General features: G+C 42.5%; 2 protein-coding genes and 1 long non-coding RNA gene across 3 annotated transcripts; 1 reads left to right on the top strand and 2 right to left on the bottom strand.

Moving 5' to 3' along the window:
* Positions 1–304: 304 nt before the first annotated feature.
* Positions 305–12834, bottom strand: ccdc15 (coiled-coil domain containing 15). The gene is made up of 10 exons (XM_014197779.2): positions 12405–12834; positions 12167–12316; positions 11657–11845; positions 10853–10969; positions 8471–8620; positions 7980–8099; positions 6342–6445; positions 4235–4429; positions 3563–3711; positions 305–2174 (listed from the first exon to the last, which is right to left on the bottom strand). Exons 1-10 carry the CDS (start codon positions 12585–12587, stop codon positions 1990–1992), a joined length of 1542 nt encoding a protein of 513 aa, XP_014053254.1. The 5' UTR covers positions 12588–12834; the 3' UTR covers positions 305–1989.
* Positions 12835–12894: 60 nt separating this feature from the next.
* Positions 12895–18124, top strand: LOC106603737 (uncharacterized). The gene is made up of 3 exons (XR_001328484.2): positions 12895–12980; positions 14862–14952; positions 17597–18124. It is a non-coding gene; the product is annotated as an uncharacterized lncRNA (long non-coding RNA).
* On the bottom strand, positions 15630–22649 carry LOC106603736 (hepatocyte cell adhesion molecule). Its single transcript, XM_014197780.2, has 7 exons — positions 22505–22649; positions 19344–19688; positions 18477–18758; positions 17664–17757; positions 17203–17297; positions 17021–17091; positions 15630–16757 (listed from the first exon to the last, which is right to left on the bottom strand). The coding sequence occupies exons 1-7, from the start codon at positions 22590–22592 to the stop codon at positions 16413–16415; spliced, it is 1320 nt and encodes a 439-aa protein (XP_014053255.2). The 5' UTR covers positions 22593–22649; the 3' UTR covers positions 15630–16412.
* Positions 22650–23531: the final 882 nt, after the last annotated feature.

Genomic DNA, 23531 nt, shown 5'->3' with positions numbered 1-23531 from the left:
TTAACCCCCCTAACAACACCTGCTCCCCGGCCGCGGATGACATGGATGTCGATTAAGGCATCTCTGATTTCAGAGGGGTTGGATTAAATGCGTAAAACACTTTTCGGTTGAACGCATTCAGTTTTACAACTAACTAGATATGCTATGCTGAAAAGGACAGTGTGAAAATAAATTATTTATTACAGTTTGTGAAAAGGGTACTGATGCACAAACACCTTGAGGGTGGTCATGATGAGTCTCATGATTAGAGTTTATGAACTGTGTTACAGTGAGAGTGGAAAAACACACACACCAGAATTTCAAATAAAGTGTAGAGAAAACATTTAATTATTAGCCATCTTAACCATCAAAGTAGAACTACACACATAGGCAATTTGTGAAAAAGCAGAAGAATCTGTGCACTCTCTAATAGCAATAGTTTATGGTAATGTGATCTCGTTTACCAGGCTTAGTTGTGGCATTGATGTTAGACTCCCTTTTATCTTCTGGTAAGAATGCCTTGGAGTTTTTGGAAAGTATTCAGACCCCTTGACTTTTTCCACATTGTTACATTACAGAGGTGACCAAGAACCCGATGGTTACTCACTCTGACAGAGCTTCAGAGTCCCTCTGTGGAGATGGGAGAACCTTCCAGAAGGGCAACCATCTCTGCAGCACTCCACCAATCAGACCCTTATGGTAGAGTTGCCAGACTGAAGTCACTCCTCAGTAAAAGGCATGACAGCCCGCTTGGAGTTTGCCAAAAGGCACCTAAAGGACTCTCAGACTATGAGAAACAAGATTGAAGGAAAGATGAATGGAGCAATGTACAGAGAGATCCTTGATAAAAACCTGCTCCAGAGCGCTCAGGACCTCAGACTGGGTCAAAGGTTCACCTGCAAACAGGACAATGACCCTAAGCACACAGCCAAGACAACGCAGGAGTGGCTTCTGGAAAAGTCTCCGAATGTCCTTGAGTGGCCCAGACAGAACCCGGATTTGAACCCGATCGAACATCTGAAAATAGCTGTGCAGCGAAGCTCCCCATCCAACCTGACTGAGCTTGAGAGGATCTGCAGAGAAGAATGGGAGAAACTCCCCAAATACAGGTGTGTCAAGCTCGTCGCTCGAGGCTGTAATCGCTGCCAAACAAAGTACTGAGTAAAGGGTCTGAATACCTATGTAAATGTAATATTTCCATAAAAAATGTTATTGCAAAAGAAATCTACCTTTTTCGCTTTGTAACGTAACAAAAAGTAAGGCCTTAATGTAACAAAATTTGAAAAAAGTCAAGGGGTCTGAATACTTCTCAAATGCACTGTATCCTACAAGTTTAGCTTCTCATTTTTTCATTAATAAACATGAGCATTTACCATATAGGAAGGCCTTTTACATTCATTCAGTTTTGGTGAACACTAAAAAATAAATAAATCTTACCGTAGGAAACCGTAACAAATCACCCAAACAATGCAATGAGTAACATATTAATAATACATTGATATAAAAAAATAAAAAATAATCATAGGTCTGTTGCCTAGGACAAGAGTCACTATTTCCCCATTTTATAGGAAATGAAAGCAGCTGCCATTTTCATCCCCCACTTTTCCATAGGAATGGAATAATATATACCGTCATAGGAAGGATTAGGACACTACCAGTGATTATGCCCACTGCTGCATCCAAAATATATTATAGGACTAACAAACACCACTGAAGCATCATCCCGAGGTTCAAAAGATAAAATGTCAAGTTTTAAATCAGCAATTTTTCAGCAATTAAGCATAGCGTAAAACCAAGTGTACATATTTGACATAACTAAAGACAGATAATTAAAATAAAACCATACAAAATAAAGGACATCACGTTTCAAGGAATTACAACTGATAAGTATTCGAGAGTGAGAGACGGCAAGGTTTGATTCAAAATCAATAGCATGACAAAACGGCATGTCCTTTCATGGTACCGTTTAAAGGTCATTATTGATTTTTAAAAAAAACAGAGGGCTGAAATTCAAATGTCCTCTTTTTTTTGGTTCCTTTGCGAGGTGGCTAACTTCCTGTGAGCTGTGGTTTCCTTCCTGGGTGAAAGGGCGTGCATGGAGGCAATCCGGTGAGTCGAGGCTCGCTGGTGAGTGGAGTGGCTCCTGTCCTTCAGATCACAGCTCAACAGAGCAGACCGCAGAGCCTGGACATAGGCTGGATGAAAGAAACACAATCATTAACACATCCATCCCATTCATAACACATCATTCTGAACCTTTGGGTCATGTTCATCGGGAACCAAACGTAAGAGAACTGACTGAAAAATGGACTAGCCCAATAAGAAACCCTAATTATCATTTTCGGTTTGGTATTTGGTATTTTATTAGGATCCCCATTAGCTCTTACAAAAGCAGCAGCTACTCTTCCTGGGGTCCAAATAAAACATGAAACATAATACAGAATGACAAAATACAGAACATCATTAGACAAGAACAGAACTACATACATTTTTTAAAAGGCACAAGTAAAAACTATCTTGGTCAAATAGGGGAGAGGCGTTGTGCCACGAGATGTTGCTTTATCTGTTTTTTTAAACCAGGTTTGCTGTTTATTTGAGCAATATGAGATGGAAGGAAGTTCCATGCAATAAGGCCTCTATATAATACTGTGCGTTTTCTTGAATTTGTTCTGGATTTGGGGACTATGAAAAGACCCCTGGTGGCATGTCTGGTGGGATAAGTGTGTGTGTCAGAGCTGTGTGTAAGTTGACTATGCAAACAACTTGGGATTTTCAACACATTAATGTTTCTTATAAAAAGAAGAAGTGATGCAGTCAGTCTCTCCTCAACTCTTAGCCAAGAGAGATTGGCATGCATAGTATTTATATCAGCTCTCTGATTATAATTAAAGAGCAAAATGTGCCGCTCTGTTCTGGGCCAGCTGCAGCTTAACTAGGTCTTTCCTTGCAGCACTGGATCACACGACTGGACAATAATCAGGATTAGACAAAACTAGAGCCTGCAGAACTTGCTTTTTGGAGTGTGGTGTCAACAAAGCAGAGCATCTCTTTATTATGCCTAGACCTCTCCCAATCTTTGCAACCAGTGAATCTACATGTTTTGACCATGACAATTTACAATCTTGTTACAAAGTTTTGTAAATGTTTTTATTATATTGCGTGCCCTAATGAACATGACCCAGGTAGACTAGAATAGGGAAAATAATCAAAATAAGGGAAGAATCAAAAACAGGGAAAATATGGAAGGAATTTGATATGTTGAATGAACAGGAGGTAACTATATTGGGTAACTGATAAACGTCAGTAGGTTCACGTTGAGGGACCTTGACAGAGTTGCGTTAATTACTCCTCGAGGCATGTTTCTACCAGAAACTAAAAAGTGAACATTCCTAACATTGATGTTAGGAACCACTGAATAATTGATGAAAATATTATATGGGAAATGATACATCCTCTATATCGTAAACATACAACAAGGGTGCAAGTCACCTATCTTGGCATGCAGCAGGTCAAATAAATACCATACTGCTCTTTTGGAGGTAGCCTATTGGCTTGTGGTTGAGACATTTGGTACCGTTTGTACCTTTAGGGTTGTTGTAGAAGACACAGTTGTTTGCGCAGGTGTCAGGATGGGAGTCCCAGAAACGGTCTCCGCAGCAACAGAGAGGAGGGAGCTCTGTATTCTCCAGAACTATCCTCTCCTTCATCTGAGCTCTCAGAGCCTCGATGTACCTACCACAAGACACAAAACAATGTGTATTGTTCCATTTTCTGTCAAAGTACCCAACGTGTCACACAATAACACAGGCTGGGACACAGGGCCTTATTCTCTAGTTGACCAGCACAAACATATTTAGGGCCAGTTTCCTGCACCAAGATTATTCCAGGACTAAAAAGTACTTTCAAAGGAGATTAATCATTCAGCATGCTTTCCAGTCTAGGAATGGGGTCAGGAGAAGGTTAGAATGTAGATGTGTTATCTAAAGTATAAAAACATTGGTTGCCATGATTATCACGAGGAAACATCAGAATTAATTTTTTTACACTGGTATTTTCTAGAAAGAATAAGGTCTTTCATATTTCCCAATGTGACTTTTGGAGGAGTAGAGCACATGATGTGTTGCTCAAGGACAAAACAATTATATATATTGGCAGAAGATTGACCATTCTATGTCAGATACTGTACAATTATCAAAAACCTTCTGGGCTGTATCTAGTCCATTTAATTTCAGATTGTATTGATTAATAAAGTTACCTTGTGGCTTCTTTATCTTTCTTTGCTCTCTCTTTCTTCTCCAACACCTCTGCCCTCTCCTCTTCCTCAAGCCTCAGTCGCTCCAGAATTAGAAATTTCCTCTCAGCCATTTCCAGTCTATCCTCCTCGAGCTGCCGCAGTCTCTCCAGCTTCCTCTCCTCTTCCAACCTCTTCTGTTCCTTTTCTGCCTTTATCCTACAGTGGAAAAGAAAATTCAGACAAAACTACATTAAAATGTGTTCTTATTTTGCAATGGGATTTAATGCCACTGTATGCATTGTTAAGAACACATTTTATCCATTACATTGAAGAGACCATGTTGAAGGAGTATGAATGTTTATAAAGTACCAGTCAAAGGTTTGGACACACCTACTCATTCAAGGGTTTATTTATTTTTACTATTTTCTACATTGTATAATAATAGTGAAGACATCAAAACTATGAAATAACACATATGGAATCATGTAGTAAACAAATCAAAATATATTTTATATTTGAGATTCTTCAAAGTAGCCACCCTTTGTCTTGAGAGCTTTGCACACTCTTGGCATTCTCTCAACCAGCTTCATGGAGGTAGTCACCTGGAATGCATTTCAATTAACAGGTGTGCGTTGTTGAAATTTAATACGTTTGAGCCAATCAATTGTGTTGTGACAAGGTAGGGTTGGTATACAAAAGACCAAGTCCATATTATGGCAAGAACAGCTTAAATAAGCAAAGAGAAACGACAGTCCATCATTACTTTAAGACATGAAGGTCAGTCAATGTAGACAATTTCAAGAACTTTGCAAGTTTCTTCAAATGCATTCGCAAAAACCATCAAGTGCTATGATGAAACTGGCTCTCATGAGGACCGCCACAGGAAAGGAAGACCCAGAGTTACCTTTGCTGCAGAGGACAAGTTCATTAGAGTTACAAGCCTTAGAAAATGCAGCCCAAATAAATGCTTCAGAGTTCAAGTAACAGACACATCTCAACATCAACTGTTCAGAGGAGACTGCATGAATCAGGCCTTCGTGGTTGAATTGCTGCAAAAAAAACACTACTAAAGGACACCAATAAGAAGAGACTTGCTTGGGCCAAGAAACATGAGCAATGGACATTAGACCGGTGGAAATCTGTCCTTTGGTCTGATGAGTCCAAATCTGCGATTTTTGGTTCCAACTGCCGTGTCTTTGTGAGACACAGAGCAGGTGAATGGATGATCTCCGCATGTGTGGTTTCCACTGTGAAGCATGGAGGAGGAGGTGTGATGGTGCTTTGCCGGTGACACAGTCAGTGATTTATTTAGAATTCAAGCCACACTTAACCATCATGTCTACCACAGCATTTTGCAGCGATACGCCATCCCATCTGGTTTGCGCTTAGTGGGACTATCAATTGTTTTTCAACAAGACAATGCCCCAACACACCTTCAGGCTGTGTAAGGGCTATTTGACCATGAAGGAGAGTGATGGAATGCTGCAGCATATGACCTGGCCTCCACAATCACCTGACCACAACCCAATTGAGATGATTTGGGCTGCAGAGTGAAGGAAAAGCAGCCAAGAAGTGCTCAGCATATGTGCTCACTATATGTCGGAACTCCATGAAGACTGTTGGAAAACCATTCCAGGTGAAGCTGGTTGAGAGAATGCCAAGCGTGTGCAAAGATGTTACCAAGGCAAAGGGCGGCAACTTTGAAGAATATAAAATATTTGATTTGTTTAACACTTTTTTGGTTACTACACGACTCCATATGTGTTATTTCATAGTTTTGAGGTCTTCACTATTATTCTACAATGTAGAAAATGGTAAAAAAAAAAAAAGAAAAACCCTTGAATGAGTAGGTGTGTCCAAACTTTTGACTGGTACAGAATGAATCAGGGTTGGGTTACATTCCATTTAAATTAGTCAATTCAACAAAACACTGAAATTCAAATGAGAAAAACTAGGGAAATTTAGAATTTCAGTTTAATATCTCAATTGACTGCATTGAAATAAGATGTACCCCAACCCTGATATGAATGCAAATGTGACAGCACAGTTTACTAATAGTGAAATCTTTTGAAAATCAGTATATCCAGAGGGGGAACTACATTTGTTTATTGTGGTTGTGCCGAGTCACCTTCCGATTCTCCTCAGGTGCTTCCTATGTCTCTGATGCTCCTTCACTTGTTCTCTCTCAATGTCCATGAATAGGCGTCGGTACATCAGAAACTGAGACTGACCCTACAAACAAACATTGTTAGAGTTAAGGTAAAGTTGTTTTATGGTGTCACGGGGTATATTTCTTTATAAAATGTGCATATGGAGAAAAATTATGTTCCAGCACATTAATGGGATTGAAGCCGAGACCAAAGTTTAAAGCAAATTCACTACATGACCAAAAGTATGCTCGTCGAACATCTCATTCTAAAATCATATGGAGCTGGTCCCCCCTTTGCTGCTATAACAGCCTCCACTCTTCTGGGAAGGCTTTCCACTAGATGTGGGAATATTGCTGCGGGGACCTGCTTCCATTCAGCCACAAGAGCAATAGTAAGGTCGGGCACTGATGATGGGTGAATAGGTCTGACTTGCTGTCGGCGTTCCAATTCATCCCAAAGGTCAGGGCTCTGTGCAGGCCAGTCAAGTTCTTCTACACTGATCTCGACAAACCATTTCTGTATGGACCTCGCTTTGTGCACGGGGGCATTGTCATGCTGAAACAGGGAAGGGCCTTCCCCAAACTGATGCCCCAAAAATGGAAGCACAGAATCGTCTAGAATGTCATTGTGTGCTGTAGCGTTAAGATTCCCCTTCTCTGGAACTAAAGGGGTCTAGCCCGAACTATGAAAAAACAACCCCAGACCAATATTCCTCACACACCAAACTTTACAGTTGACACTATGCATTCGGGCAGGTAGCGTTCTCCTGGAATCCACCAAACCCAGATTCGTCCGTCGGACTGCCAGATGGTGAAGCGTGATTCGATTCATCACGCCAAAGAACGCATTTCCACTGCTCCAGAGTCCAATGGCGGAGTGCTTTACACCACTCCAGCTGACGCTTGGCATTGTGCATGGTGATCTTAGGCTTGAGTGCGGCTCCTCAGCCATGGAAACCCATTTCATGAAGCTCCCAACGAACAGTTCTTGTGTTGACGTTGCTTCCAGGGTTAGTTTGGAACTTGGTAGTGGGTGTTTCAACCGAGGACAGACCATGTTTACGTGCTACGTGCTTCAGCACTCGGCGGTTCTGTAAGCTTGTGTGGCCTACCATTTCGTGGCTGAGCCGTTGTTGCTCCAAGACGCTTCCACCTCACAATAACAGCACTTACAGTTGACCGGGCAGCTTCAGGGCTGACTTGTTGGAAAGGTGGTATCCAAACAACAGCCAATGTTTGTCTATGGAGATTGCATGGCTGTGTGCTCGATTTCATACACCTGTCAGCAACGGGGTGTGGCTGAAATAGCTGAATCCATTAATTTGAAGTGGTGTCCACATACTGTTGGCCATGTAGTGTATTTTACTAAATGCTAACTTGCTGAAAGTGTGTCTTGAAAATATGTGGTACTTTTTGGGCTGAAAATACACTGGGTCACCGTGCTGCATGAATCATTATGTGTCATACAGTGTTAGTTGATCTCTAAAGGGGGGATTTGGTGGAGGGCTGTGTGTAAATATGGTCAGTGATAAAGTTTATTTAATAGCCGTCTAAGGCCAGGGTGTATATTCAGAAACACTAAAACCCTATAATGTAGTTCTAACTGGCCTTAATCACCTGTCTCTTCAGTTCCTCCTGGTCTTCTTGGGGCCACAGCACTTGAGTAGCTCTATGGTCACTACTAAACTCATTACCATGACCTTCAGGATAAGGCTCACTAAAGAGCCTCTGACAGACCTGCAATAAACACAGGTATGAAAGATTGATTATTAGCTGTCACAATAGATGTGTTTTGGCCTTAAAGCCGTCTTTTTCATAAAAGTCAGGTGACTCCTGGACAAAAGCACCCAAAGAATAATTTACAGAATTTAGTAAGAGTTGAGCACCTCTCGTTGTGCATTATGTAAGATTAAACCTTTAGGGTAGTTTAGTTGGAGTTAGAAAGGTAACTATATAGATTGATAAACAAACAATTTGCTATAGCCTGACTAAAGGAATGTTAGGATAAGCATGTGAGTCACAGGACTATTGACTGTGTGGGGTTTGGGGAAATGGGAGCGTTTGGAAATTGGAGAAGTGTCAAAAAGAGAACACTTGTGGTGACAGACCGGATTGTTGTCAAAGGTGACAGTCTTGCTCCTGTGACCCTCGTGAGGATCAAAGTTCTGAAGAGGGAAGTCATGTTGCCCAATCAAAGGAATATCTTCCTCCTCCTCTTCATGACCCTCTTCTTCTCTTGTCACCCGATATACAGGTTTCTGTTTTGAGTTAGAAAGCACAATAATTCCTTGTACTAAAATGTTGACACAAATTTTACAGAAAAGACAGTATTCCTGCAATTGAGAGTTCCAAATGATAAAGTTATAGCCAAAGAAACAGAAAAAATATTTTTATTTTACCAGGTAAGTTGACTGAGAACACATTCTCATTTGAGGAAAGGCTTGGGGAATAGTTACAGGGGAGAGGGGGGGATGAATGAGCCAATTGGAAGCTGGGGACGATTAGGTAGCCATGATGGTACAGTATGGAGCCAGATTGGGAATTTAGCCAGGACACCGGGGGTTAACACCCTTACGATAAGTGCCATGGGATCTTTAGTGACCACAGAGGGCAAAGTCCCCAATCACTGCCCTGGGGCATTGGGATATATACTGCTCAAAAAAATAAAGGGAACACTTAAACAACACAATGTAAATCCAAGTCAATCACACTTCTGTGAAATCAAACTGTCCACTTAGGAAGCAACACTGATTGACAATAAATTTCACATGCTGTTGTGCAAATGGAATAGACAACAGGTGGAAATTATAGGCAATTAGCAAGACACCCCCAATAAAGGACTGGTTCTGCAGGTGGTAACCACAGACCACTTCTCAGTTCCTATGCTTCCTGGCTGATGTTTTGGTCACTTTTGAATGCTGGCGGTGCTTTCACTCTAGTGGTAGCATGAGACGGAGTCTACAACCCACACAAGTGGCTCAGGTAGTGCAGCTCATCCAGGATGGCACATCAATGCGAGCTGTGGCAAGAAGGTTTGCTGTGTCTGTCAGCGTAGTGTCCAGAGCATGGAGGCGCTACCAGGAGACAAGCCAGTACATCAGGAGACGTGGAGGAGGCCATAGGAGGGCAACAACCCAGCAGCAGGACCGCTACCTCCGCCTTTGTGCAAGGAGGAGCAGGAGAAGCACTGCCAGAGCCCTGCAAAATGACCTCCAGCAGGCCACAAATGTGCATGTGTCTGCTCAAACGGTCAGAAACAGACTCCATGAGGGTGGTATGAGGGCCCGACGTCCACAGGTGGGGGTTGTGCTTACAGCCCAACACCGTGCAGGATGTTTGGCATTTGCCAGAGAACACCAAGATTGGCAAATTCGCCACTGGCGACCTGTGCTCTTCACAGATGAAAGCAGGTTCACACTGAGCACGTGACAGACGTGACAGAGTCTGGAGACGCCGTGGAGAACGTTCTGCTGCCTGCAACATCCTCCAGCATGACCGGTTTGGCGGTGGGTCAGTCATGGTGTGGGGTGGCATTTCTTTGGGGGGCCGCACAGCCCTCCATGTGCACGCCAGAGGTAGCCTGACTGCCATTAGGTACCGAGATGAGATCCTCAGACCCCTTGTGAGACCATATGCTGGTGCGGTTGGCCCTGGGTTCCTCCTAATATAAGACAATGCTAGACCTCATGTGGCTGGAGTGTGTCAGCAGTTCCTGCAAGAGGAAGGCATTGATGCTATGGACTGGCCCGCCCGTTCCCCAGACCTGAATCCAATTGAGTACATCTGGGACATCATGTCTCACTCCATCCACCAACGCCACATTGCACCACAGACTGTCCAGGAGTTGGCGGATGCTTTAGTCCAGGTCTGGGAGGAGATCCCTCAGGAGACCATCCGCCACCTCATCAGGAGCATGCCCAGGCGTTGTAGGGAGGTCATACAGGCACGTGGAGGCCACACACACTACTGAGCCTCATTTTGACTTGTTTTAAGGACATTACATAAAAGTTGGATCAGCCTGTAGTGTGGTTCGCCACTTTAATTTTGAGTGTTACTCCAAATCCAGACCTCCATGGGTTGATAAATTGGATTTCCATTGATTATTTTGTGTGATTTTGTTGTCAGCACATTCAAGTATGTAAAGAAAAAAGTATTTAATAAGATTATTTCATTCATTCAGATCTAGGATGTGTTATTTTAGTGTTCCCTTTATTTTTTTGAGCAGTGTATATTTTTTTAAACCAGAGGAAAGAGTCCCTCATACTGGCCCTCCAACACCACTTCCAGCAGCATCTGGTCTCCCATCCAGGGACAGACCAGGACAAACCCTGCTTAGCTTCAGTGGCAAGCCAGCAGTGGGATGCAGGGTAGTATGCTGCTGGCCAAATCTATAAGAGGTAGAATAAATTAATTCTAATTCTATGGTTATCTGACATTTTTGTAAAAATTTACTTTGGTCTGTTAGAAAGGGGCAGTATAAATAAACTCACATCTCTGATAGGAGACACCTTCCATATTCCCCCAGGGAGCTCTGACATCACTTCTCCGTCACGGACCGTCTGACAGGCTGCCAGTCTGTGTCTGACCTGCCTCATGACTTTGCTGAGCTGAAATACCAGAACCAACCCATATGATTACCTATTTTATCTATAGCGCTAACGACAGAAGTAATGGCAATGTCACTGACTTAATATGAGCAGAATGGCTTCAACATCTGTTTAAATAATCCTTTGGCATTATTGAGGATAAACAGGTAGGTAGCCTAGGTCTATATGGCAGCGTTTACACAGGCACCCCAATTCTGATCTTTTGCCCAATTATAGGCAAAGGATCTAATTGGTCAAAAGACCAATTAGTGGCAAAAAGATCAGAATTGGGATGCCTGTGTAAATGCAGCCTTTGTTGCAGAGATCAATGATGGACATAGGATGTGTTTACACAGGCTTCCCAATTCTAATCTTTTGCCCAAAATATCTGATCTGATTGGTCAAAAGGCCGGTGTAAACGCAGCTATAGACACACGTTAGATATAGATGCGAATCAATAACAATATCACCCAGTGCTTGTGTGGCTTCATTCAATGTTTTTATAACAGATTTTTTTTTTTTTTAAACGAACACTACTTGCTTTTCCTTTACTGTAACAAGCACAGATTTTGCAAGGCTACTGGTATTTAGAAGTTTTTTTCCCTTGCAATGATCGAGATATGTGGTCGTTTTTCTTACTTCCATTTAATGCATGGAATAGAAGATGCTCTGGAGAAGATGTCAATCATCACAGATAAATTTAGCCACCTGATGCGTTTGCTGATCTGTCCTGTTTTCTCTGTCGCTGCTCTCATGGTCCTGTGCTCGAACCCAGCGGGAGTTGGGGCTGCAGATGGCTAGCTCTCTCTGTGGGGAGTAGGGGAACGGATTCTTCCTGGGGGTCAATCTCTGCGCTGCATCGCTGGACTGCTGGAGCACTCTCCCCTCCTGCTCTGCCTGTAAAGACAAACAACGCAGGCTTTAAACTGGCTAATATGCTGTCATTAAATGAGGAGTTTGAGGACTCTGCATGGCATACCCAGGTTTGTGTCACTAGCCTGTGACATTCTTGATAGAGGTGGTGCTCATTTACCCATAGTCCATGTCATTTACATATGCAGTTGCTAGCTACAATACTTGGAAACCAAGATAACTGTATTCTTTCCATTTGTAATGCTTTGTTGTTTTTATAATGATGTTGGCCTACTAACTGTCTTCCATCATGAACAGCAATTGTAATACAATATGTTAATCATCCACATTATATAGCCTAGTCACCATCTCGCATGACTTCTGAAGCTGCCACCTCTTGCGGATTTGAGCCTGTTGTGCCACGCGGCGGCGCACTTCTTCCTGAAACCGGCGAAGACTCTCCTCTTTCTCCCGTTGAATCTCCATCTGTAGCTCCTCAGTTAGCAGGGCACGAACCTGACTCATACGAAAGAATAAGTCAACAGGTAAATATGCTAACTAGCTACCTGTTCAAGTACAATAACTGATGTACGGCTACACTTACATTTGGATGCTCATCCTGGCAGTCTTGTCCACTCTCCACCCAGGCGCCCACAGGTGCTACTGCCTGATTCCTCTCGGCCAATACATTATTTCGATGACAATGTTTGCTTTGAGCATGTACTGTTATCCCACTAATTGAAACTTTGGTTGTGCCTTTTACTTTAGGTTTGATAATAGAGGGCATGTTGCTAGCTATCTAGGCAACGTTTGCTAACTTCTGAGTTAACGTTAGCTAGCTACTTCTTCAACCAACCTAATACGTTTCACGTTGTGCAACAGCGTTGAAATTAGTATTAATTGTCCGGAAGTCTATACATTATTTGCTAGTATCTGTGAACATAACCTTTCTTAAATACTAAAGTGTTTGGCTTCTCAACTGCCACAGTAGACGCTTCTTGTTGTTGGTGACGTAATAACAGTGCGACCATTTTTGGTCCGCCCACTTCATTTATTTGGGTTTCTTCTGGATTAGAGAGATCTGAATGGTCGTACCAGGTGTCCATCAAAATGTAGTTTGACTCAAACATGCGCAGTCTAGCCTGCTCAAAACCTGCTCAGAAGCACCCTAGGCATGAAAGTGAGTTGATTAAAATTATATTTAGGCTGTTAGAATCTGTTGAACAGATGTATTCAACCTCTCCCTGTCTATTCCCTGCCCTCCACGATTAAAAGAGGTGCAATTATTTGATACATGGTAATAAAGCAGCAAAATAGTGGTGGACAGCATATTGCCGTTACGACTAAAGGCCAGGCTTTTGATTAGGTTATAAACCATTGACAAAGCTTGAACACACACACTATACACACATCGCTGACCTGGTGCTCGTCTGCACTGCTGGGTCCACGGCTCGAGTCCACCTTCTCACCTGCTGTCGCAGCTGCCTATGTGTGTGAAGACACTTTTCCCGAGAGAGCGGGAATGTAAGCAGTGAATGAGCCAGTACCCAAGGCCCAGCTTTTGGTGTACCTGTCGTGACCATAGACCGTCTGCTCTGCGCTAGTCTTCAGCTGTGTTACTCTCTCTGCACTGGTCAGATACTAATACATTATATAAACTAATTTCCATCTATGGAAATAGGCCGTTTGATTTAGGCCCACTGAAAAGTCCAAGTACACAGTGACATAGTTTTCTCGTGAGAAAACATAGTAACAACACGTTAACACGTAACAACAGGCATGTAATAATCTTTCCCTGTTCTGTGGACAAATTTTGTAATGTCTTTACTCTCCAACGTATACATTGTATGTCCATTAAAATGACATCAAATTGATCAGAAATACAGCGTAGACATTGTTAATGTTGTAAATGACTATTGTAGCTGGAAACGGCACATTTTTTTATGGAATATCTACATAGGTGTACAGAGGCCCGTTATCTGCAACCATCGCTCCTGTGTTCCAATGGCACATTGTGTTAGCTAATCCAAGTTTATTGTTTTAAAAGGCTTATTGATCATTAGAAAACCCTTTTGCAATTATGTTAGCACAGCTGAAAACTGTTGTTCTGATTAAAGAACCAATAAAACTGGCCTTCTTTAGACTAGTTGAGTATCGAGCATCAGCATTTGTGGGTTCGATTACAGGCTCAAAATGGCCAGAAACAAATAACTTTCTTCCGAAACTCGTCAGTCTATTCATGTTCTGAGAAATGAAGGCTATTCCATGCGAGAAATAGCCAAGAAAGTGAAGATCTCGTACAACGCTGTGTACTACTTCCTTCACAGAACAGTGCAAACTGTCTCTAACCAGAATAGAAAGAGGAGTGGGAGGCCCTGGTGCACAACTGAGCAAGAGGACAAGTACATTAGTGTGTCTAGTTTGAGAAACAGACGCCTCACAAGTCCTCAACTGGCAGCTTCATTAAATAGTACCCGGAAAACACCAGTCTCAACGTCAACAGTGAAGAGCATCTGGGATGCTGGCCTTCTAGGCAGAGTTGCAAAGAAAAAGCCATATCTCAGACTGACCAATAAAAATAAAATAATAAGATGGGCAAAAGAACACAGACATGGATTAGCTAACACAACGTGCCACTGGAACACAGGGGTGATGGATGCTGATAATGGGCTAGATATTCCTTTAAAAAGCCGTTTCCAGCTACAATAGTCATTTACAACATTAACAATGTCTACTCTGTATTTGTGATCAATTTGATGTTATTTTAATGGACAAAACAATTTGCTTTTCTTTCAAAAACAAGGACATTTCTAAGTGACCCCAAACTTTTGAACGGTAGTGTATATATTGGGATAGGCAGAATAATCACTTTCTTTCTTCTCCATGCCTCAACTGTAGTGGTCACTGAACAGGCGTACTATTGTCCTATGACTGTGAATCAGCAAACAAATTATCTGTGTGTGTGTGAGAACAGAATGAGGAGCATTTGACAAAAAGGAACAAATTACATAAAGCTTGTACTGTACGTTGTTGAAAGTATGTCCCCTCTGTTTTATTGCAGGGCACAAACATTCTCTGTGGAGAGAGATGAAGAGATTGCATTGATGTCGACAACGATGGGTGCAGCCTACCACTGTCTGAAGAAGTCCCACGTAAGCTAATGTTAAGGAAGTCACACTGCTTGCTTAGCGAGTACCGTTTCCTCCTGATTCGGCTCATACCAAGGCTCGAACCCAGGCCCTCTGCCTTGCTAACACCCCTGACCACCCTCCATTAGCATCTTACCCTGTTGCGCCACCTAAAAGCTAGCTATTCGGCAGCACAAGTGGAGACATTTTAGGCTGAAGAGTGAGTATCACACATCGCCATCTGCTACATTCACCCCCCAAACCCACTCCACAGCGACCCCATCATTGAGCTGAGCCCAACTGATGATCCGGAACACGGCACCATTGTAAAAGACGTCACGCTGCTTGGTTAGCGGGTACAGCTTCCTCCTGATTCACTCATACAGAGGCTCGAACCCAGGACCTCTGCCTCGCTATCACACGTAACTGCCCTCTCAAAGGGTCTTATATAGTCGTACCACTGAAAAAGTAGCTATTCAGCAGCGCAAGTGGAGGCACTTCAGGCTAAGGAGTGAGTTTCACAGATTGCCATCTGCTACACTAACTTATTTTTCCAATTAATTTCTGCATAGATAAATGGCAAAAATGCATGCTCACCTGAAGATGCAAACTGACAATATTGAGGATAAAGTGTTTGAAACATTCAAACATTCACTAAAGTTTAACTTTGAGTGAGACAAATGTATAAATGACAACCAATATTTCCTCCTCATCACGTCTTTAATGAACATCTCTGCTGATATGTACAATGTATCCTTTGATTTTCTTAATAATTCTATGAATCTATACAAAGGAAAAACATTGAATGATTATTCAGCTATGATACCCAATAACAAAGAAAATGATTAATTCAATTACAAACATCCACACAATACAAAATGTACCAATATATGGATAAATGGGTATCTTTAAAGAGAGGTTTTATACATTTGATCAGGTCTTAAGAATAGGACATAATAGAATTGAAGAAAAAACAATAGGCTAACTAACGTGTCATAACTTAAAACCTAAACCTGACCCATACAGTTGTGGAGGATGACAGTGTATTTACAAACCTATTGAGATGATTAAGTGCTGTGTTTGGTTCTGAGACAAACATTACTGCACTATAACGTCATATAAAATCTATTTACATATATACATACAGTCACCATGTAAACATGTCTCTCTACAGCACCAAGGCATGGAGGGGGGAAGAACATGTTGACCAGGGGTAGACAACAGGAGACACACTGTGGCAGCTTTTTTTCTGGCCCAGCTTCACCACACCAGTGCCATATTCATTAGGGCACTCAAAATAACTTTTTGCAAAGAAAAAAGAAAATGAATGTTTCTTATTGGAAAATTCCAGTTAGTCCATCCCTGTTTCAGGCCATTTTGTTCCCTTTGGTGACTAATGAATACGATCCTTTTTCAACTAGTCACGGTTTTCAATTTAGACCAGATGTCTTATTGCTGGGCTGAAACATAAGTCTGCACACACTTCATCCCTCCAGGACTTGTAGAGTGGTACCTTTGCTCTCCAGTGTGGGGGCGGGCTCTTCCAACTGACTGGCAGGCAGTATGCCCACTGGGGCGCGGAAAATGCGCCCAGAGCTTCGAGTGCGGGGTGGGGAGGGGGTGGAAGACTTGCCCTGCACCTTGTTGTGATGCGAAGGGGGGGAGCTGATCGGGGTGCGGGGGTACCCGCGAGAGGAGTGGGCGGGGGGTTCAGGGGAGCGTGAGGAGGGAGGCAGGGAGCTGCTGTAGCCGGGGGGGCTGCTGGGTGGTTCAGAGGAGGGGCCAAGGCCCATGTTGCCGGGTGAGTCATGGTCGCCCTGAGGGAAATCCTACAACAAGGGAAACCAAGTCAATACTCAGACACACAAACAATGCTCTGAACAGGTTCCAAACAATACATACTGGCTGTATTTTTTTCTACATTGAGATATTGTAGTCATCTTAACACCTGAATGAGGGTTGAGAAATAAAAACCTACAAGTCCCCACAGTGTCTCTGGGCTTTTTATTGATTTATTAAATTCAAATGTATTATTAGCTATGTTTTGAGTCAGATGCTGATGACAGCTTTTTTGTTATTTAAAAAGAGGTACCTCTTTGAGGATGTAGAGTGCCACTGGATTCTTGCGTTCATGTTCAGTCATCATTTTTGGTACAACGTCAACTGTACAGGATGAAACATTCATTGGATGAAGACCTTTGGTGTAGCACAACAATTTATAATTCTTATGAATAAATAGGAAATATAAATACAAGTAATTATTAGGTTCCTTACCTGCATGATTGATTGGGGAATAATCAGGGTGTTCTATTAAATGCCTTGGCAGTCCTGCCAAACCTCTGGGCTTCATTTGCTGTTTCTGCCGCTCTCTGCACAATAAACATACAATATACTGTATGTGAGAATCAACTGTGTGCTTAAATTATACAGTATAAAACTGTTCAAAACAACATTGTTCATGTCAAATTTAGCATTTTGTCTATTTAACACTACAGTATATCAGTACAATTATTGTACTATAAAATAGTAATTATTATTTTAATACAAATTTGACTAAATTGTATAATTCAATAATTATTATCAAGTTAACTGGATTTCATTAATGAACTTGTCTATCAATATGCTTCTGCCATGTTACTAATCTTCTTGCTGTATTCCCAACCCATAGGACCATGAACAGACCGAAGCATCCAGAAACATGTAGAGAGTGAGACAAAAGTGTGTTTGGTTCTTACTTCTTGGACGGCCCCCAGCAGGCGCACACCGTAACCAAGGTGATAAGGAGGAAAATACCCCCGGTGGAGAGAATGATGTAGAGGGAACTCCTCCCTGCAGGGGGAGGGTCAGGAGGGTAGGAGGGTCATAGGCTTTGTCCCAAATGGCACCCTTTTCCATATTTAGTGTTCACTTTTGACCAGGGCCACCGAGGCTCTGTTCAAAAGTAGTGCACCATAGAGAATAGGGTGCTATTTGGGACGCATCCACATAGGAAAACAAACAGCACAGTAGAACTACTTAACAATATGTTCAAGCAGAATTACAGCATGTACTTCCTCCCCCGTCCTCCTACGCACACACTCATGTCTTTGTGATGTAGTCATGTACTGGATGTATGGCCAGTGATCAACTTCCCTCCCACTCATTATCTTTTTGCTGCTGGTACATTAGGCTACAGTTAGTAAAAAAAAAAACGATCTATTGCTTGCATTTGCCTTTTTTTCACCCCTTCTCTCACATACAAGGACTTGCTTTTCAGTGAAGTATTTGTTGCACGCCCTAGGCTTGAACCAGTGACAAGTAGGACTATAAGGGAAAAGCACTCTGAGATGACATTATGAAAATTATTTCAATTTATTTAGTGAGTACTTTCTAAAGTCGCCTATATCATGGGTTAAATAGCCAGAGATTATTACAGGAGTTATCCAGCCTCATCCCTCAATTTTATAGCAAAGCATGTGGCAACGTTGCCATTTGACCTAAAACCGGATTAAAGATTGTGACTTTGAATTGCCACTGGTTCAAGCCTATAGTGCCACTGTGTAGCCTACTGTAGACAGTGAGTTTGATGGGCAGGCTCTTCATGCTCCCAATAGGGTTCTCCACCGCGCATCCATAGATGTCATCATCCACCATCAGCACCCGCACAATGGTCAAGAGCTTCTGGTCAGGTGACAGCTGCAGACGCGTCTCATTGGTCAACAGTTTCCCTCCTTTCTGCCAGCTGTACTTGGCATTGGTTCCGTTGTCATGGGAGCAGTTGAGGGTGAAGTGCTCGCTGAGCTCCAGTACTGAGGACGCCTCCATGTGGACGTAAGGTCTGGATATGGGCTCTATGGAGAATAAGTATAGTAGTCAGACACGTCAAGACATGTCTCTTCCTTCTGGGTCAAAGGTTATACTGATATGATGGGTTAAAAAATTAGCTCAGGTGTACATTAACAACTTCTCAGGTGACCCTCATTGCAACAATGACTTTACAAGAACAACATGTTTTGGACCATTGTCCCCTGCACTTTCCTTGACAATTCATCCGATGTTACAGTCATACAAATGTGTGAGAAATACTGTATAAAAAAAAAGGAAAAAAATATTTTGGTTTTATCACAGACAATCCCAGCAGTTCCTACAAGCAAGTCATGTCATAAAGGACAAGTAAACTTATACTAAAATATGCATCAACCATCTCAATTGCCTTGTGGATCGAGTGCCTTCTCTGAGATTGGAAGTTTGGGGGGTCAAGTCATACCAAAGACTCTAAAAATTGTACCCAATGTATCTCTGCATTACGGAGATGGATTGGGGGATAAGACCCTGTGATAGACTAGTATCCTGTCCAAGGGGTTTACTTGTACATCAAGCTGCCTCGCGCTACAGAATCAGGAGATAGGCTCTTGCTTACACTATGGACCACATACCATCCACAGTCAGGTCGATACTCCCCTCTCCGGTGAAAGTATCATCCGTGATGGAGATCTCCACTTCATAGGTGCCCTCATCAGAGAGTTTGAGGTTGTGGAGTAGGAGGGTGCCATTCTCAAACACCAGGATGCGGTCCCGGTACTCGGGCCTCAGGTTCCCAATGATCTCGGTGCCGATGGACTGGACCACGGTGACGGGCTTGTCGTCCCTCTTCAGCTGCCACTTGATGACTGGCGCGTCGGGGCTGGAGCTGCTGTAGCGAACAGAGAGGAGTGCCTCTCCGCCCAACGTGCCCTGGATCAGAGAGCCAGGGCTGGTGATGTTGACCCCCTTGACACTTCCTGGACCCAGAGGAGATGGAACAGAGTCTATTTATTCAGGTTATACTGTATATTTAGCAGATTTCTATTCTATACACGTCTCAGTTCATACGAATGGAACATGTGTTCCACCACTTACACGCATGTGTGACATGGATAAACTGATACATGCATTACATTGCAATGGGGTACAGGTCTATCCTACCTGCAATGCCATTTCAGCTTGCTACAAGTGTCTTTTAAATAGGCCTAGTGTAACAGTGTTGCTTCCATCCCTTTTCTCGCCCTAACCTGGGCTCGAACCAGGGACCCTCTGTCACCTCACCGATTGAAATGATAGCCATTTCACATCCAACAAACAAGCTTTACCCAGATCGTGTACCCAAGGACACTTGGCCCACTTCCCTCAGAGGTTGGTGGCGCCTTAATTGGGGAAGACTGGCTCGTTGTAATGGCTGGAGTGGAATTACTGGAATGGTATCAAATACATAAAACACATGGTTTCCAAGTGTTTGATTGTCACGCCCTGGCCATAGAGAGGGTTTTGTTCTCTATTTTGGTTAGGCCAGGGTGTGACTAGGGTGGGCGTTCTATGTTCCTTTTTCTATGTTTTTGTATTTCTTTGTTTTGCGCCAAGTATGGTTCCTAATCAGAGGCAGCTGTCTATTGTTGTCTCTGATTAGGAATCATACTTAGGCAGCCTTTTCCCACCTGTGCTTTGTGGGATCTTGTGTTTGTGTAGCTGCCTGTGAGCAGCCCAGAACGTCACGCTTCGTTTTCATCTGTATTGTTTTGGTGAGTTTCATATTTATTAAACATGTGGAACTCTAAGTATGCTGCACCTTGGTCTACTCCTTTAGACGATCGTGACATTGATGCAATTCCATTCGGTCTATTCCAGACAGTATTATGAGCCGTCCTCCCCTCAGCAGCCTTCTGTGGACCTTTCCTATTCCATTACACTGTGAAGGTTAGTATTCAGAAAAATATTGGACTGTCCACAATCTCTACACCACCAATACCACCATCCCAGTCGTGTCTAAACCGTCCTTGATTAAGTGACATGCTTCTATTCAAGCATTTGTGGCTAGAAGGCGTGACATTGTTAGCAGGTCATTGTCTGGGTTATGCTAAGATTTCTCTTAGCCCGTTAGCTAGTTCAATAAGTTCACTACAAGGCATATTTCAAACCGTTTAACTTATGGCCAACAGATTTTGCAGAAATCCTTTCAGAGTTGATTGACCAGAGGTTTCTTTTTGATAGCCTACAGTATGTGATCAGAGTGGGCTTATAAAGTGAGAGCCAATGGACTCTAACTAGCTCTGCTGGCTGTTGTTGTGGGCGGCAGGCTGCTGATGACTTGACTGTAGGCACCGGGCCCCCTCCTCCGCCGGGGCAGAGTGCGCTGCATGGAGCCTGCGTGGCAGCACTGCATCGCCGTGGTAACGGCTTGCAGTCCTCTTGGACGGCTGTGATGAGCTGACAAAAGGGGGGATTGTTTGGACCAATTTCCTTCCTGGCAGCCCATGAAAAGAGGCCTCAGAGCAACACAAGCTCCCCGATTGGCTGAGCCCGAAGACAGAGGGCCCCAGTGATTCTGCTGATGACAACACAACCGCAACATGACACAATCGCACCTCAAAAAGTACCAAGTATCATGTTTCTATGTTTGAGTCTGCACACCTTTTTGCTATATCTCATATACAATTAGAATTATATATGTACAAAATGATCAATTCGTCGTATAGCTTTCCATTTATGTATCTAGGTCACACCTCAATAGCCTGAGCTCAGGTCCTTCTCCAACCTCATACCAACCAACATCTGTCTTCTAACCATGATCCTCTCATCTTGGAGAATCCTCTGATTGTGCCATTCTCACAGAGCAGTTTGGTTCAATGACATCACAGTGAATACTGGTGGAGGGCTTTGGCTAACCTGCTGAACCAACCGGAAGACATCTGAGTAGCATAGGTTCCACATGGGCTCTACAGAGATCAATTACCATTGATATGAACTAAATAGCTTTTTGTACAGAACGAACACCTATACTCTCTAAAGTCTAAACCCTATTTGCCAGTTTCCCAAACCCAGATTAAGCAGTCCTGGACTAAAAACCGTTCTCAATGTACTTTCAATGTCCATTGAAAGTACATTTTACTCCAGGATTGAATCTGGGTCCCATTGTGACTGCTTTCTGCCAAATAATATATCTTCATCAATCTATTTTTAAATCCACAGAGTATGTATAGTTTTATGAGTGTCATCAGAGTTTCATTTTCTTTCTAGTAATTGAGCAATAGTAATAAAAATACATACTGTGTGGCATTGTGCAGTCAGTTTGAATGTTTTAAATAACGTTTTTTTTTCAGAATATAAGCTAGTACACAACAAGGAAATGTTTATTTGCTTGTTTGACATGGAAATTGTGTTTTATATAATTGTTTTTGTAATTTATATGGTACCTATGCATATATGCTAATCAAATTAATTCAATAAATATTCTGAGACATTTAAATTCATAATAGGGGTCTTATTAGGGGCTGTTGAATGATTGACAGTAATCTTTTTTTATTGAATAGATGAATTTACATGAACAAATTTACAAGCAAAAGTAGGCATAATTTAGTAGGACAAGAAAAACACAAAAATGTATGTGTCCAACTTATCAGCCAAACAAATACGTCAGTCAGAAAACATGCATAAACCAACCTACACTTGCCCACTCCACTCTAAATACTTCCTACCCACATTGTCTTAGCCTTGCAAGTGAACACTACACATTCCTTTAAGTCAGCACAGATGTGTTTTCCAAAAACGGGAAAGTTTCCCTTACCTGACTGAGGTGAGACAAGAAGACACCAGAGCAGCAAAAGTTGAGGAGCGGCTATGGCTTTGGAGAGATCCTCCCTCTCTGCCTTCATCTTGGGTCTAACGCTCTGTTTCTCTCCCAGACAATTAGCATGATTTGTCCACTCTGGGCACGTCCCCCGAAAGAGCACACAGACATTCCTCCAAGGCAGGGCCTACTAGGACTGGGTGCACTGCACAACAAAGCAACACAACAGCAGTGTGTGTGTGTGTGTTTAGTAGAACAATTGTACCGAAAATAAAACACACATCTTGTTTATTTTCTGCACAATTCTGGATTTGTAGTGAGACTACTTTTAAAACGTGCATAGTAAGCTTCTAAGCATGAGTGAAATTCCAAGTGCAGCAATGAATACATGAATGTCCCTTTAGAACGTCACTTAAGCTTATTCAAATACACTTCTGGAATGGAAATGGCCAAAATGAGCTGACAATGCCATGGCAAGACCTAGGCTATTCAGGTTTTACCCTGGCCACTGAACGCTTATACTTTGCCTCAGTCTGAAGCCACTTGTTGTTCCTCTGTTCTCAGTATTAGGGGCATAGAGAGGAGGGCCCTTCTCTAATGGTACTGCTGAGTAAGGTCTGCATCTTAAATGGCATCCTTTCCCCTATAGTGCTATTTGGGCCTTGGTAAAAAGTAGTGCACTATAAAGGGAATAGGGTTAGGGCTGTGGCAGTCATGAAGTTTGGTCAGCCTGTGATTGTCAAGAAAATAACTGCCTGTCTCACTGTAATTGACCGTTAATTAGCACAAACACATTTAGCATCTCCTGGCTTCCACGCATAGCCTACAAGCCACTGATGCAGACCTTTGGAACATCTACATTTTAAAAAGTCTATTAAATGAATTTAATATGGCCTACACCATCACAATAAATCCATTATTTATTTTAGAAAGGTCTAAAGAAACAGGATATGAAGGAAATGTAATCTATTTCAGAACAACAGAATAGCATACTATGAGGTGTCCTTATCAAATCAAATTTATT

Source organism: Salmo salar, chromosome ssa04 (assembly GCF_905237065.1).
Source record: "Salmo salar chromosome ssa04, Ssal_v3.1, whole genome shotgun sequence".
Classification (NCBI taxonomy): domain Eukaryota; kingdom Metazoa; phylum Chordata; class Actinopteri; order Salmoniformes; family Salmonidae; genus Salmo; species Salmo salar.
The sequence above is the reverse complement of the archived record's forward strand: the minus strand, read 5'-3'. Positions and strand labels throughout refer to the sequence as shown.

Bases quoted from the DNA above. Each gene is read 5' to 3' on its own strand.
- LOC106603736 (XM_014197780.2), bottom strand. From the start codon at position 22,592: ATGAAGGCAGAGAGGGAGGATCTCTCCAAAGCCATAGCCGCTCCTCAA. The intron at 17,758-18,476 runs GTAGGCTACACA...CTCCCCCTGCAG, and splicing joins CATCAAACTCACTGTCTACA to GGAGGAGTTCCCTCTACATC. The intron at 17,298-17,663 runs GTAAGAACCAAA...TTTATTGTGCAG, and splicing joins TGCTGGGGGCCGTCCAAGAA to AGAGCGGCAGAAACAGCAAA.
- ccdc15 (XM_014197779.2), bottom strand. From the start codon at position 12,587: ATGCCCTCTATTATCAAACCTAAAGTAAAAGGCACAACCAAAGTTTCA. The intron at 8,621-10,852 runs GTGAGTTTATTT...AACTCAAAACAG, and splicing joins AGGTGTCTCCTATCAGAGAT to AAACCTGTATATCGGGTGAC. The intron at 2,175-3,562 runs GTACAAACGGTA...TCTTTCATCCAG, and splicing joins CTTCTACAACAACCCTAAAG to CCTATGTCCAGGCTCTGCGG.